The sequence below is a fragment of the Melospiza melodia genome, unplaced genomic scaffold (assembly GCF_035770615.1).
Source record: "Melospiza melodia melodia isolate bMelMel2 unplaced genomic scaffold, bMelMel2.pri scaffold_32, whole genome shotgun sequence".
NCBI classification, from domain to species: Eukaryota; Metazoa; Chordata; class Aves; order Passeriformes; family Passerellidae; genus Melospiza; species Melospiza melodia.
In genome coordinates this window covers 8,947,396-8,960,620 of record NW_026948638.1, presented here as the reverse complement: position 1 = coordinate 8,960,620, position 13,225 = coordinate 8,947,396, and the positions used below count along the sequence as shown (strand labels likewise).

General features: G+C 48.5%; 1 protein-coding gene across 1 annotated transcript; it reads left to right on the top strand.

Moving 5' to 3' along the window:
• Positions 1–10,282: 10,282 nt before the first annotated feature.
• LOC134434133 (olfactory receptor 14J1-like) lies at positions 10,283–11,076 on the top strand (the record flags this gene model as incomplete). The annotated part of the gene is made up of 2 exons (XM_063182825.1): positions 10,283–10,909; positions 11,041–11,076. Coding segments are annotated over 2 exons (663 nt in total), but the record flags the coding sequence as incomplete, so codon positions are not given.
• Positions 11,077–13,225: the final 2,149 nt, after the last annotated feature.

The following is a 13,225-nucleotide window of genomic DNA, read 5'->3' as shown; positions in this document are numbered from 1 at the left end:
GAGTCCAAGCTGTCTCAGAGGTGATTGGTACAGAATCACAACTCCTTCTGGCACCCCAACTACCGGTGCTGGGGTGGATGTTCAGAGGCAAGGTTCCTTCCACTCACCATTCCACCAGTGCTACATGGAGCAAGTAGATTGCTCTTATCACTCAGTGTGCCTGTACAGGTAAACTGATTTGCCTTGGGATTTTGCAGGTAATTACAAAGTGGCCTGAAGGTGAACATTTTGGTGTCACAGATGGAGAACAAGAACCAGTGAAATGGGCTGAAGAAGCTCCTCCATATAACCAACTTCCACCAGAGGAAACACTATGGAAAAAGCTATGCTTTTTCACTGACGGTTCTTGTCGCATTGTAGGGATGAACCGGAAGTGGAAAGCAGCCATATGATGCCCCACATGACAGGTCGCAGAGGCCATTGAAGAAGAAGGTGGATCAAGTCAATTTGCAGAACTCAAAACCGTTCAACAGGCCCTGGACATTGCAGGAAGTGAGAAATGGCCAAATATCTACCTTTATACTGATTCATGGATGGTAGCCAATGGTCTGTGGGGATGGCTGGAGAGGTGGAAAGAGGTTTACTGGCAGCATACAGAAAAACCAGTTTGGGCTGCTGAAGAGTGAAAAGACATTGCTACCAGGGTAGGGAGGCTACCTGTGTAGGTCTGCCATGTACATGCCCATGTCACCAAAAGTAGAGCCAATGAGGAGCACCAAACAATGAACAGGTTGACCAGGCTGAAAAGATAGAGGTGTCCAAGGTAGACTTATATTGGGAACACAGGGGAGAGTTATTCCTAGCTCAATGGGCCCATGATGCCTCAGGCCATCAGGGTAGAGATGCTACCTACAAGTAGGCACAAGACCAAGGGGTGGATTTAACCATGGACAGTATTTCTCAGGTTATCCATGACTGTGAGACATGTGCTGCCATCCAGCAGGCCAAGGGAGTGAAGCCCCTGTGGTACAGTGGGCAGTGGTACAAGTACAAGTATGGGGAGGCCTGGCAGATTGACTACATCACACTGCCCCAGACTTGCCAAGGTAAATGCTACGTGCCAACCATGGTGGAAGCCACCACTGGATGGTTGGAGACCTACTCTGTGTCTCGCAGCACTGCTCAGAACACCATCCTGGGCCTGGAAAAGCAAGTCCTGTGGAGACATGGCACCCCCGAGAGAAGTGAGTCAGACAACAGGAGCCATTTCAAGAAAAGCCACACCTGGGCCAGAGAACATGGTATTGAATGGATATATCATACCCCCTATCATGCACCAGCTGCCAGGAAAGTGGAACAGTGCAATGGACTACTTAAGACTTCCCTGAAGGCAGTAGGCGAGGGAACTTTTAGAAATTGGGAAATGAACTTAGCAAAAGCCACCTGGATGGTCAGCACCCAAGGGTCCATCAATTGAGCTGGTCCTGCCCAGTCTGAACCCCTGCACACAGTGGATGGAGATAAAGTCCCTGTTGTACACATGAAAGGTATTTTAGGAAAGACTGTTTGGATTAATCCCACCGCAGGCAAAGACAAACCCATCCCTGGGATTTTTATTGCTCCAGGACCTGGTTACATTTGGTGGGTAATGCAGAAAGGTGGAGAACCCCTTTGTGTACCACAGGGAAACCCAGTCATAAGTGAGAACTATGTGTAAGGTTTCATTGTGATGAAGATGGAAATAGAATAAGGGGTGGATAATGTCCTGGATTGCAAGGCAATGTGTGTGTTCTATTCCCATCTATTAGAGGGGTGGCAGTAATCTTCTGTTAATATCTTCTGTCTTCTTTATCTCTTCCACAACCAATTCTCCCTCTGGGGAGACATCTGCTGTTAATGGGCCATTGAGTGTCACTGCATGACTGATCAAAATTACATCATCCCATTGTAAGATGCTCTGCCCAGAGGAAGGAACCAAGCATTCCTAACTGGATATAATCTGAGATTTTGGGACACCAGAGACAGCCTTTCCCACTGGATTCCCAGACGAAGACCAGGCCCATCTATACCACCACTGGATCTTCAGAGGATGACTACACCCTCTTACAGGATCACTGCTTCAATGGAACCACATCCAAGCATATGCAGATGCTGTACATGTGCCACCTGGCACTCCAGGAGGACTGCAGCCACCATTTAATATGACTGCTATCACCACCCTGACCCACAAGGTTTCAGGTCGTATTCTGACTCTTGTCAGTGTTTTGTATTACTGCATTGTTTTGTTTTGTCTTGATTTGCTTTTTTTCTGGTAAAGAACTGGTATTCCTTCTCCTATATCTGTGCCTGAAAGCCCTCTTAATTTCAAAATGATAACAATTCGGCAGGAGGGGTTTACATTTTCCATTTCAGGGGCAGCTCCTGCCTTCTTTAGCAGACACCTGTCTTTTCAAAGCAAGAGAAGGGGAAAGGTTCAAAGCCTCAGTTATAATGCAAATAAAGTCTGAAGGAACAAATAAAATAGGAATTGGGGAAGACCAATTAGTTCCAGATGCAGGGTGAAATTTCTTAGGATGTGATTTACAGGCGCAGTTTGACATTGGAGTGCTCCCAGAGAAAGGGAAAATGGTAGTCAAGCTTCTCCAATTAAGAGAAGAAAATGAGGAGAAAACTCATGAGATGCTGTGGGCAAAACTGAAAAACTGAGGTAAATAGAACATGAAACCTGTAGTAATAAAAATAGTTAATGAGAACCATCCAGTTCAGGTACGAAAATATCCACTCTCCCTGGTAGGGAGACGAGGATTATGGCCAGTGATCCAGGACCTACTTGAGGACAGGAAATTAGAACCATGTATGTCCCCCCCATAATACACCCATATTACCAGTAAAGAAGTCAGATGGGACTTACAGGCTTGTCCAAGATTTGAGAGAAGTGATCAAAAGAGCTGTGAATTGATACCCAGTAATGCCTCACGCCTATACACTACTGAGTAATATCCCTCCTTCGCACCGGTGGTTCAGTGTGATAGACCTAAAAGATGCTTTTTAGGCATGTCTACTGGCAGAGAAAAGTGGGATATATTTGCTTTTGAATGGGAAAACCTCAATTCTGGGAGGAAGCAACAGCTTCGGTGGACTGGGTTACCCCAAAGGGTTTCCGAATCCCCAAACCTGTTTGGTCAAGCCCTAGGAGAAGTACTACAACTCTTCTCCATCAAACCTGACATAAAGCTTATCCAACATGTAAATTGTATTCTTCTCCCAGGACAGGAAGAAAAGGAAGTTCGGGAATCCACCATAGTGTTGTTAAATTTTCTGAGGGACCAAGGACTTTGGGTATCAAAAGGGAAACTACAATTTGTAGAGTAGGAAGTAAAATTCCTAGGACATGTGATTTGTCAAGGGAGCTGGCAGCTGAACCCTGAGAGAATTACAGGGATAGTCTCACTCACATGACCAAAAACTAAGAGGGAAGTCAGAAGGTTTTTAGGCCTGTTGGGATATTGTAGGCTATGGATTGAAGGATACACACAGGCCGTAACATTCTTGTATGAAAAGCTAGTTGAAGAAGAGATTAGGTGGGGAAAAGATGAAGAACAAAAGTTTGAAGCTTTAAAGCAAAAATTACTCAGTGCACAAGCACTGAGTCTTCTTGCCTCAGACAAACCCTTTTATCTGTTTGTGGATCTAGAAAAAAGGATAGCACATGGAGTATTAGCCCAAGACTGGGGAGGATCCAGGAAGCCAGTGGCCTATTTATCAAAATTACTAGACCCTGTCAGTCAGGGGTGGCCAACCTGCATTCAGGTGGGGGCAGTGACTGCCATACTCGTGCAGGAAAGCAAAAAATTGGGGGAAAATTGAAAATATGTACCCCACACTCAGACAGAAGTATCCTAAGCCAAAAGGCTGAGAAATGGCTCACTGATTCCCGAGTGCTAAAGTATGAAGCCATCTTAATACATAATGGTTTAGAGCAACCAACTCAACCCTGCCCAGTTTATGTATGGAGAACCAGATGAGGCACTAATACATAATTGCTCAGAGGTTATTAACTATCAAACTAAATGAAGAGAGGACCTAACAGATTGACCACTCCAAGGTGGAAGACGATTGTACATCAATAGATCTTCACAGGTTGTAAAGGGGCACAGGGTATTGGGGTACGCTATAATGCATGAAGGGTTGGCAGCCATAGAAAAGAGAAAGTTACCTTCCAACTGGTTTGCCCAAGGTGTGAGTTGTATGCCCTAAAGTGAGCTCTAAAAATATTAGTACAGAAAAGGAGAACAATAGATACAGACTGAAAATATGCTTTTGGAGTAGTGCATACCTTTGGAAAAATTTGAGAAGAGAGGGGGCTATTCAATTCAAAGGAAAAGGGACTGAGTAATGAAAAATCTGTCTTAGAAGAGTTAGAAACCTTACAATTGCAAGAGGAAGTAGCGGTGGTATATGTTTAAGGACAACAGAAAGGGGCGCAAGGGAACAATTTAGCTGATATAGAAGCCAAAAATGCAACTGAATCAGAGACAGAAAAAGTAATATTAGTATTAACACCCATGAGAGATATGCAAAAAGTCCCGGTATTCAGGGAGACAGAAGAGGAAGAACTCCTTAAAATAGGAGCCAAGAAACATAATGAAGGGAAGTGGAGATTAGCAGATGGGAGGCAAATGTTGAATAAACCCCTTGTCGGGAAAATGCTAGAAGACATACATGGAACAACACAATGGGGTACACAAGTGCTAAGTGATCAATTTCTAAGGCACTGGGGACGCATAGGAATTTTCAGAATAACTAAGCAAGTAACTGATATGATACGTCAAAAAGTAAATAAGAAAATCATGAGGAAAAGACCTAGAGGAGGGGGAGATCTAGCCTTAAGGCCCTTCCAAAACATCCAAGTAGACTTTACTGAGCTTCCCCACATACAGCGCTGGAAGTTTTTGCTAGTGAGAGTAGATCACGTGACTGATTGGGTAGAGGTGGTACCCACTGTTAAAGCCAATGCCAGTGTTGTGACTAAAACACTTCTAGAATCAATCATTCCCCAATATGGGATGGCAAACAGGATTGATTCAGACTGGAGAACTCATTTCACATTGCAGATATTGCAGAAAGTTGTTCAGGCCCCAGCAGTAAAATGGGAATTACACACTCCATGACATCCACAGAGTTCTGGTCATGTAGAGGATGAATCAAACTCTTAAAAGAGCTCCAGTTAAGCTAATGATTGAAACCCAAATGTCATGGGTAAAATGTCTCCCTTTGGCCTTATTAAGAATTAGAACCCAACCCCAGTCAGATCTGGGGGTGTCACCCTATGAAATGATGTTTGAGTTACCCTTCCTGACCTCACCCCAGAAGGTTGCCACCAATGAGGAAGGGGAAGCCAATGCCAAGAAATAAGTGATGTCTATAGCACAAACTTTGGAAGGGCTAAGACATAAAGGGGCGATTCCTCAAACTACCACCCTGGATTTCAGAATCCACAATATTAATCCGGGGATTGGGTGATATCAAGTCATGGAGAGATCAGCCTGTAACTCCTCAGTGGAAGGTCCCTTTCAGGTACTGCTCAACACAGAATCGGTCATGTGAACTGCAGAGTGGCGATGGACTCATGCCAACAGAATCAAAGGCCCAGCAGAAGAACCCAAAGAGTGGACTGTAACATCCAGGCCAGGTGAAACAAGATTGACTCTCAAGCAGAGACTGAAAGACAACCAGGAAAACTCCAAGATGCCCAAAAATTAGAGTCAAGCTTCTACCAACAAGCTTGATAACTGTCTTCCTGTTTTCATGGGTGAGAATTACCAGCATCTGTTGAGGGGAAGTACACAAGGAACTGAAAAAGTTAATGGGACAGCTTCTTTAAGAAAATAAGACGAAAGAAGGAGGGCAAGACCGGGTTGACTCCTTTGTTTGATAACAAGAAGGCTCCATAGGCCTGCTCTGGGTAGCAATCCCGTAGACATGGTAAGGTAGGGACAAAAGGCCAGACCAGACCTCTATAATTCCTCAACTGTCTTTTAATTCAACAGGGACTGGAGGCCAGCATCAAATTGGCCTCTGTACTCACCCCTAAGATACACTGACTATGGGTAGCAGCCACATAGGCAGGGTAGATGGGTATCAAGGCCATACTGGACGTCTGTGATGCCCTTTTGTCCATTCCAATTAAGTGTGTCTAAGGAAAACCTGAGATTTTTTTTCACCTGTTCCCATTGTTCTTGCCCACAACAACTGATGCTGGTATGACTCATTCAAGCAAGCAAGAGAATGTTTTGACTTAATTGTTCCAGCAAAATTATTTTAAGAAAAGGAAAAGGGGGCCTTGTTATGGATGAGTAATCCTATGGTTGATTCTCACAATTTAAGAGTAAGTATTAAATATATGTTAAGAGAAGTTTTGTAGATGTATAATTATCCTTCCCCTTCCCTTGCATTGTTATCACAGGATGGCCTCAGTAGTCGGGGCATTTGGGAGGGTTGGCTTGTTACTATGGCAGCACCTGAACTCCAGTCAAAGGGTAAGACAGTGATCTCCACCACTGGACAGTGAAGAAGAAGTCAACTGAAAAGACTTTGGGACAGGCTAGAGGTATAAAAGACAGAACATCCATTTTTTAGATGAGCATATGAGACTGAATCATTTGCTCCTGGTGCTGTATTCTTTTCTTTATTCGGTCTTCTGTTGTATTTTGATAAGATCTTAATCAAGTATTTATATTTTTGCAAGTGAAAATAGTTTCTCACACGGAGTTGGGTAATGTGAGGCAAGGTTGTCCACTGGGTCAGCTCTCAAGGTAAAACTTCACTGACCGGGCCAGACCTCCTTAGGAGAGATCATGGATCAATACCAATCAGAATGCTGCAATCATTTCTTGTGTGATAAGAACAACAAAAAGACACCCTTTAAGATAGGAATACATATTTCGTAGAAGATATTTGAAATATTTCCCCAAAATTGCAAAAGCAAATCTTCCTGCTGAACAGAACTAGACCAGAGGAAAATAAAGGCAGAGCCATGGTTTGTCAGGACTTGCTTGATCCTAATGAGCCCCGTGGTGCATTTGGAGATCAGCCATGGAACCTCAGGGCCTGAAAGGAGATTGCACAAACCTTTCCAGGAGTCAAAGCCAGACAAAACACCCAAAGTATCTCAAAGCATGAATGGCTCCCACTGAGGTCCATCCCAAATACAGGATCCTCATGGACTCCTTTGAGGAGAGAACTGGAGGCCAGAATTGGAAAAAACACTTCTCAGATATTCAGAGTGGAAAGGAACATCCAAAGTACTTTAAAAACCCTGAGTATCTCAAAGCATTAATGAGCCCCACTGAGTGTCAGTACAAAGCTCTCAAGGGACTCCTTAAAGCAGATAATTGGGGCCATGATTGCACAAACCTCTCACATAGTCTGTATCAAAAGGGCAACACCAAATACCTAAAAATAACTGAAGTACCTTGAAGCATTAAAGGCCCACTGGGTGTTTTACTGATAAAGGCTCTCAAGGGACTAATTAAAGGAGATAATTGGAGGTTGTGACTGCACAATGTTTCTCATAGAGTCTGTATCCAAAGGAAAACACCAAGTACTTGAAAATAACTGAAGTACCCTGAAGCATTAATGAGCCCCACTGAGTGTTACTGACAGAGCCTCTCCAGGGACTAATTACAGCAGATTATTGAAGACTAGGATTTCACAAACTTCTCAGAGACTCCAAGGCAAAAGCCAAACCCAAAGTCCTTTGAAAAACCTGCAGTCCCTGCAGGGAGCATTAAGGAGCCCCCAGGCCCATTGCTGAGCAAGGCTCCCCAGGGACTCCTTCCAGCAGATCCTTGAGGCCACTGGGATGTGGGCTGGTGGAGGTGCTGAGGGCAGGACAAGGGGCTGATAGTGCCCAGCCTGGCTGGGGCTGTGCCAGGAGGCCCCAGTACCTCAGGACAAGGTGTCTCCTCACAGCCCTTGGTGGCACAGACCCTGCTGTGCCCCAGGGCTCCTCTTTGTCCCCACCTGTCATCACTGTCTGCAGTTCTCTGCTTTTCCTGGGGACATTTTCTCAGTCATGTCCCTCAGTGGGACCCATTAAAAGTCCAAGAAACTTTGGAGATGGATTCTGACTTGGAGTTCTGGGAGGGAGCTTTCTTTAGCTCCCTCTCAGGGACTGATGTTCAGGCCCTCAGCACAAAGCCCCAGAGGCTCATTAAAGTCCTGGTGCTGTGTCAGTGCTGCTGAGCTGGGCTGGGCTCCTGGCACAGATGCAGCTCCTGGTAACCAAGAAGAGCTTCAAAAGCACATTTCTCTTGATGAGCAGCTCTTCTGCCAGCCCAGCAGGGCTGGGGCACTGTCTGCAGCCACCCTGGGCACAGCACAGAGGCACAGAGAGCTTCAAACAGTCAGGGCTGGGAAGGTGCTGAGAAGTGCATGGGGCAGAATCACTGCCAGCCCTTGGCACAGGAACCTCTGGCTGCAGGACAATGCAGCTGCAGCTCCTGGAGCCATCTCCTAAAGCTGCAACATCCCAATGCCTGCAGACTCTGTGAGTACAACTCTGAGTATTTCCAGTGCAGGGGAGGTAAAATGCTCACGAAGCTCTGACATGCTGAAGATTTCTGATCAGTCATGGAATATTTATAAGACAAGGACATTTATTAAGATGTGGAAATTTCCTTAGACTTTATGTTCATTTTCGTACTATTGGAGAATGGCAGGGAGGGGGGATAAATATTAAAGCCTGATTATGAAATATTTATTTTGAATTTTGACAAGTGCCTGAGACATCCAAACTGTTACTTTTAGTGATCAATAGGTTCACAGGAGATCCCTAATGTACTTTCAGCCACTCTGCCCATGGACAGCACCAGCATCACCTTTGTTGGAGCCATCAGGCTTAGTCTGAGCTGTCCTTTCTCCATGCTGCAAACAGAACCTGCCCCCATCTAGGGTCCTGCAAACAGGCAGGGTTCTGTAGGGCCAAGGAGAGTGCACAGAGATTTGGGGTCTTTGAGTGCTGGCAGGGAGGGATCAGGCACAGGGAAAAATCTCCAGGAGGGAAATCTGCAGGAAGCAGAGAGAAGAGCAGGCAAGGAGAGGAAAAAAAAACCCAGCAATGCTGTGACAGGGCAAGTTGAGAGATGCCCACAGGATTCCCTCCAGTGCAGCCCCTCCCTCTGAACAAGCTCCCTCCCTCCTGTGCCCTCAGCCAAGCCTCTGCCCTCAGGACCCGGGCTCCAAGGCGTGCAGCCCCTCCTGTGCAGGCAGAGCTGCAGCAGAGCCGTGGGGCAGCTCTGCAGCCCCGGGCCCAGTTCCCTCTGCAGAGCACAGGGCTGGGAGCAGCTTCCCAGCCCTGGGGGCTCTGGCAGGGGGCACAGCTGGCTCAGGGTGAAGCTGTCCCCAGTGCCTGGCTCTGGGCAATGCTGTCAGTGCAGCCAGGGAAGGAGCTGCATCTCCCTCAATCCAATGCCATTATAAGGACACTTGGAAGTGTCCCTGAGATTTCAGTCCAAGCTGGGAGCTTCAATCCAGGGTGCAAACCTGTCCTAGAGCATCTCTGAGTTATAAGATTGATGGGGAAAGGCAGAGGTGTTGTGACACTGAAAATGCTGCTGGGTTGGTGAAATGAGCAATGTGAGTCGTTGGCTACAAATGTGGAACTGGGCTGTGGTGGATCTATCTGCTCTCATCTGTACCTGGGTGTTTTTAAAAGAAACATGGGAGTGTGAACATCCTCCGTTTGAGAAAAGTCAAAGCCCAGAGAAATTCTAAACAGAATGAAGTGACAGACCATCTCCCCTCAGTCTCCACTTGTCCTCTTGCCTCAGGGAACTCACTCTGTTCTACCAGAGGGCAGCAGAAATGATGAGGGTTTCTGCTATCCAAGAATATCAGGAGAGACATGGGGGAGGTTAAAAAGGAAACTTCAGAACTCTTAAATATAAAAGAATGTCCATGTATGTTACAGAGGATGGTATATGGGAAATGGCTTTGTTTTTCCTTGCAGCTATCTCCTTTAAATCTTCACTGTCCTTTCTCCATTATTAGGTCCCAAGTCCAACTGCAGTAAATGTCCAACAGCAGCTCCATCAGGCACTTCCTCCTGCTGGCATTGGCAGACACGCAGCAGCTGCAGCTCCTGCACTTCTGCATCTTGCTGGGCATCTCCCTGGCTGCCCTCCTGGGCAACGGCCTCATCATCAGCGCCGTAGCCTGCGGACACCACCTGCACACGCCCATGTTCTTCTTCCTGCTCAACCTGGCCCTCACTGACCTCGGCTCCATCTGCACCACTGTCCCCAAAGCCATGCACAATTCCCTCTGGGACACCAGGACCATCTCCTACAAAGGATGTGTTGCACAGCTCTTTTTTTTTGTTTTCTGCGCAAATACAGAGTATTTTTTCCTGACCATCATGTGCTATGACCGCTACGTGTCCATCTGCAAACCCCTGCACTATGAGACCCTCCTGGGAAGCAGAGCTTGTGCCCACATGGCAGCAGCTGCCTGGGCCAGTGGCTTTCTCTATTCACTGATGCACACAGCCAATACATTTTCCCTGCCCCTGTGCCATGGCAATAACCTGGGCCAGTTCTTCTGTGAAATTCCTCAGATCCTCAAGCTCTCCTGCTCCAAGTCCTATCTCAGGGAACTGGGGCTTCTTGCTGTTAGTGCCTGTTTAGGACTTGGGTGTTTTGTCTTCATTGTTTTCTCCTATGTGCAGATCATCAGGGCTGTGCTGAGGATCCCATCTGAGCAGGGACGGCACAAAACCTTTTCCACCTGCCTCCCTCACCTGGCTGTGGTCTTTTTGTTCCTCAGCACTGCAATGTTTTCCTATCTGAAGCCAGCCTCCATCTCCTCCCCATCCCTGGATGTGGCAGTGACAGTTCTGTACTCAGTGGTGCCTCCAGCCCTTAACCCCCTCATCTACAGCCTGAGGAACCAGGAGCTCAAGGCTGCAGTGAGGAGACTGATGACTGGATGCTTTCAGGAACATTAAACTGCTGACAATTTCTTCAAATCACTTCCAATAAAAATCATCTATGATACTTCTTTTTGGTTTCATTGTGGAGTCATTTGTCCCCTGTTCAGGTTGTTCATGTTATCCACAAAGAAATGTCATTGTAGCATTTCTGATTTTGTTTGTCTCTACCTTCCCCATGGCCACAGACTTTGTTAATAAGGGGCTGGTCCCGTGGTGGCATTAAAGGAAGGAAAGGATCTCCCAGCAAAGTATTCTGCAGAGATGCCGTTTTGTTGCCTTCTCTGGAGCTGCAGCAGCAATGTCTGTGTGCAGAGCTGGGGGCAGATCAGTGCCGGCCCTGCAGCTCTGCCCAGCAGCAGCAGCACTTGGTGTTGCCAGTGCTGCTGCCGTGGCCCTGCCCCACTGCCCTGGTGGCCCTGGTGTTGCTGTAGGGCCTGAGTGCTCTTGGGGCCGGGCACAGTCCTGGGGGTGGCAGTGCCGGGGCTGCAGCAGGGACAGGCCATGGGCACTGCTGGGGCAGCACTGATGCCTCAGGCCAGGCCCTGGGGGCTCCAGGCTCCTTGCCCAGGCTATCTCAAGAACACAGCCAGGCCAATGCTCAGCACAGAAAAGCCCGCTGAGCAGCCCTAGGCTGGCCGTGGGCAGGCTGGGGTGAAAGAGCATAGCTGGTGCTCTGCAAGAGCCCTGGGGCAGATGGGAAGGAGCAGCAGAGCAGGGGCTGATCCATCCCCAGTGCGCTGCACAGCCCAGGGCAGCGTCCCAGAGCGTCCTGATGGAGCTGCCAACAACATCCCCCCTCTGCATCCCTGGCCTCTCCCCCTAGCTCACACAGGTGCCCCATCCTTGCAGGCACAGACACAGCAGCACTGGCTCAGGAGCCCCTGTTTGCATTGCACACAGCAGGCAGGAGCACCCCCATGCTGTTGGTGTGAGGATATGAACCTGAGGAAGAACAAATGCCATCAGCCCCTGGGGCCAGCAAGGGCTGGGGGATGGCAGGGAAACCACTCAGCTTTGTCCTGGCCTCTGCACTCAGCCAGAGAGTTTGTTCCCATGAGCTGGGAGTTGCCTGTGCCACTGCAGACGCTGTTGCTCAGAGCCAGGGCTGCCTGGCAGCCACGCCCAAACTGCCCTGAGAATTTCCTTTGCTTCACCTTTGATTTGTTAACTCTTCCGTGGTACACATTTCTTCCCATTGTCCACCCCTGTTCCCTCTCCTGCAAACAGCCCATCCCTGTTTGCCCTTTCCTCTCTGGCCCCACTCCCCATTGCAGTTCCTTACTTGGCCCCATGGGAACGTCCCTTGGGCAGCAGGATCATCCTGCAAGTGCTGCAGGAATTGTCTGCAGGCTCCCGCAGTGCCTCCTGCTGCTCCCTTGCCAGAGGCACCCCAGGCCAGGGGGGCACATCTGGGCTGCTGTGTCTGGCTCCGGGGCTCCCTGTTCTGGGCAGTGAGGAGGAGCTGCAGAGGCTCTGCAGGACTGACAGGATGGGCTTTGGGGCTGGCAGGAGAAGCTGAGGGACCTGGGCTGCTGGAGCTTCTGAAGAGGAGGCCCAGGGCTCATCCTGCAACTGCTCCAAGGGCAGTTTCAGAGAATCCCAGAATCAGCAAGGGTGGAACAGGCCATGGAGATCATCAAGTCCAAACTTTGCCCTGACACCGCCTTGTCTCCCCTGAGCCTCCTCTTCTCCAGGAAAAACAACCTCAGCTCTCTCAGCCACTCCTCATAGCTCTTGTGCTCTAGACCCCTCCCCAGCCTTGTTGCCCTTCTCTGGTCATGCTCCAGGCCCCTCCATGTCCTTTCTAATTTGGGAGCCCAGAACTGGACACAGCACTCCAGGTGCTGCCCGACCAGTGTCAAGCAAAAGGGAAGAATCCCTGCTGGCCACACCATTCCTGATCCAGGCCAGGAGCCATTGGCCTTCATTGGGCACACTGCTGGCTCATGTCCAGCCTGCTCTCCCTCAGTCCCTGCAGGTCCCTTTTTGCCTGGCTGCGTTCCAGCCACTCTGTCCCCAGCCTGTAGTGCTGCAAGGGTTGTTGTCGCCAAAGTGCAGGACCCAGCACTTGGTCTTGTTAAACCTCACCTTATTGGATTTGGGCCCTGGATCCAGCCTGTCCAGGGCCCTGTGCAGAGCCCTCCAACCCTCCAGCAGATCCATACTCCCAGCCAACTTGGTGTCACCACGGTTCCATGTGGCCTCCCAATGTCACAATGTCCCTTTGGTTCCATGGGACCTTTTATGTCACAAAGTCCCTTGGATCCTTGGGCCCCTGCAGTGTCACAATGC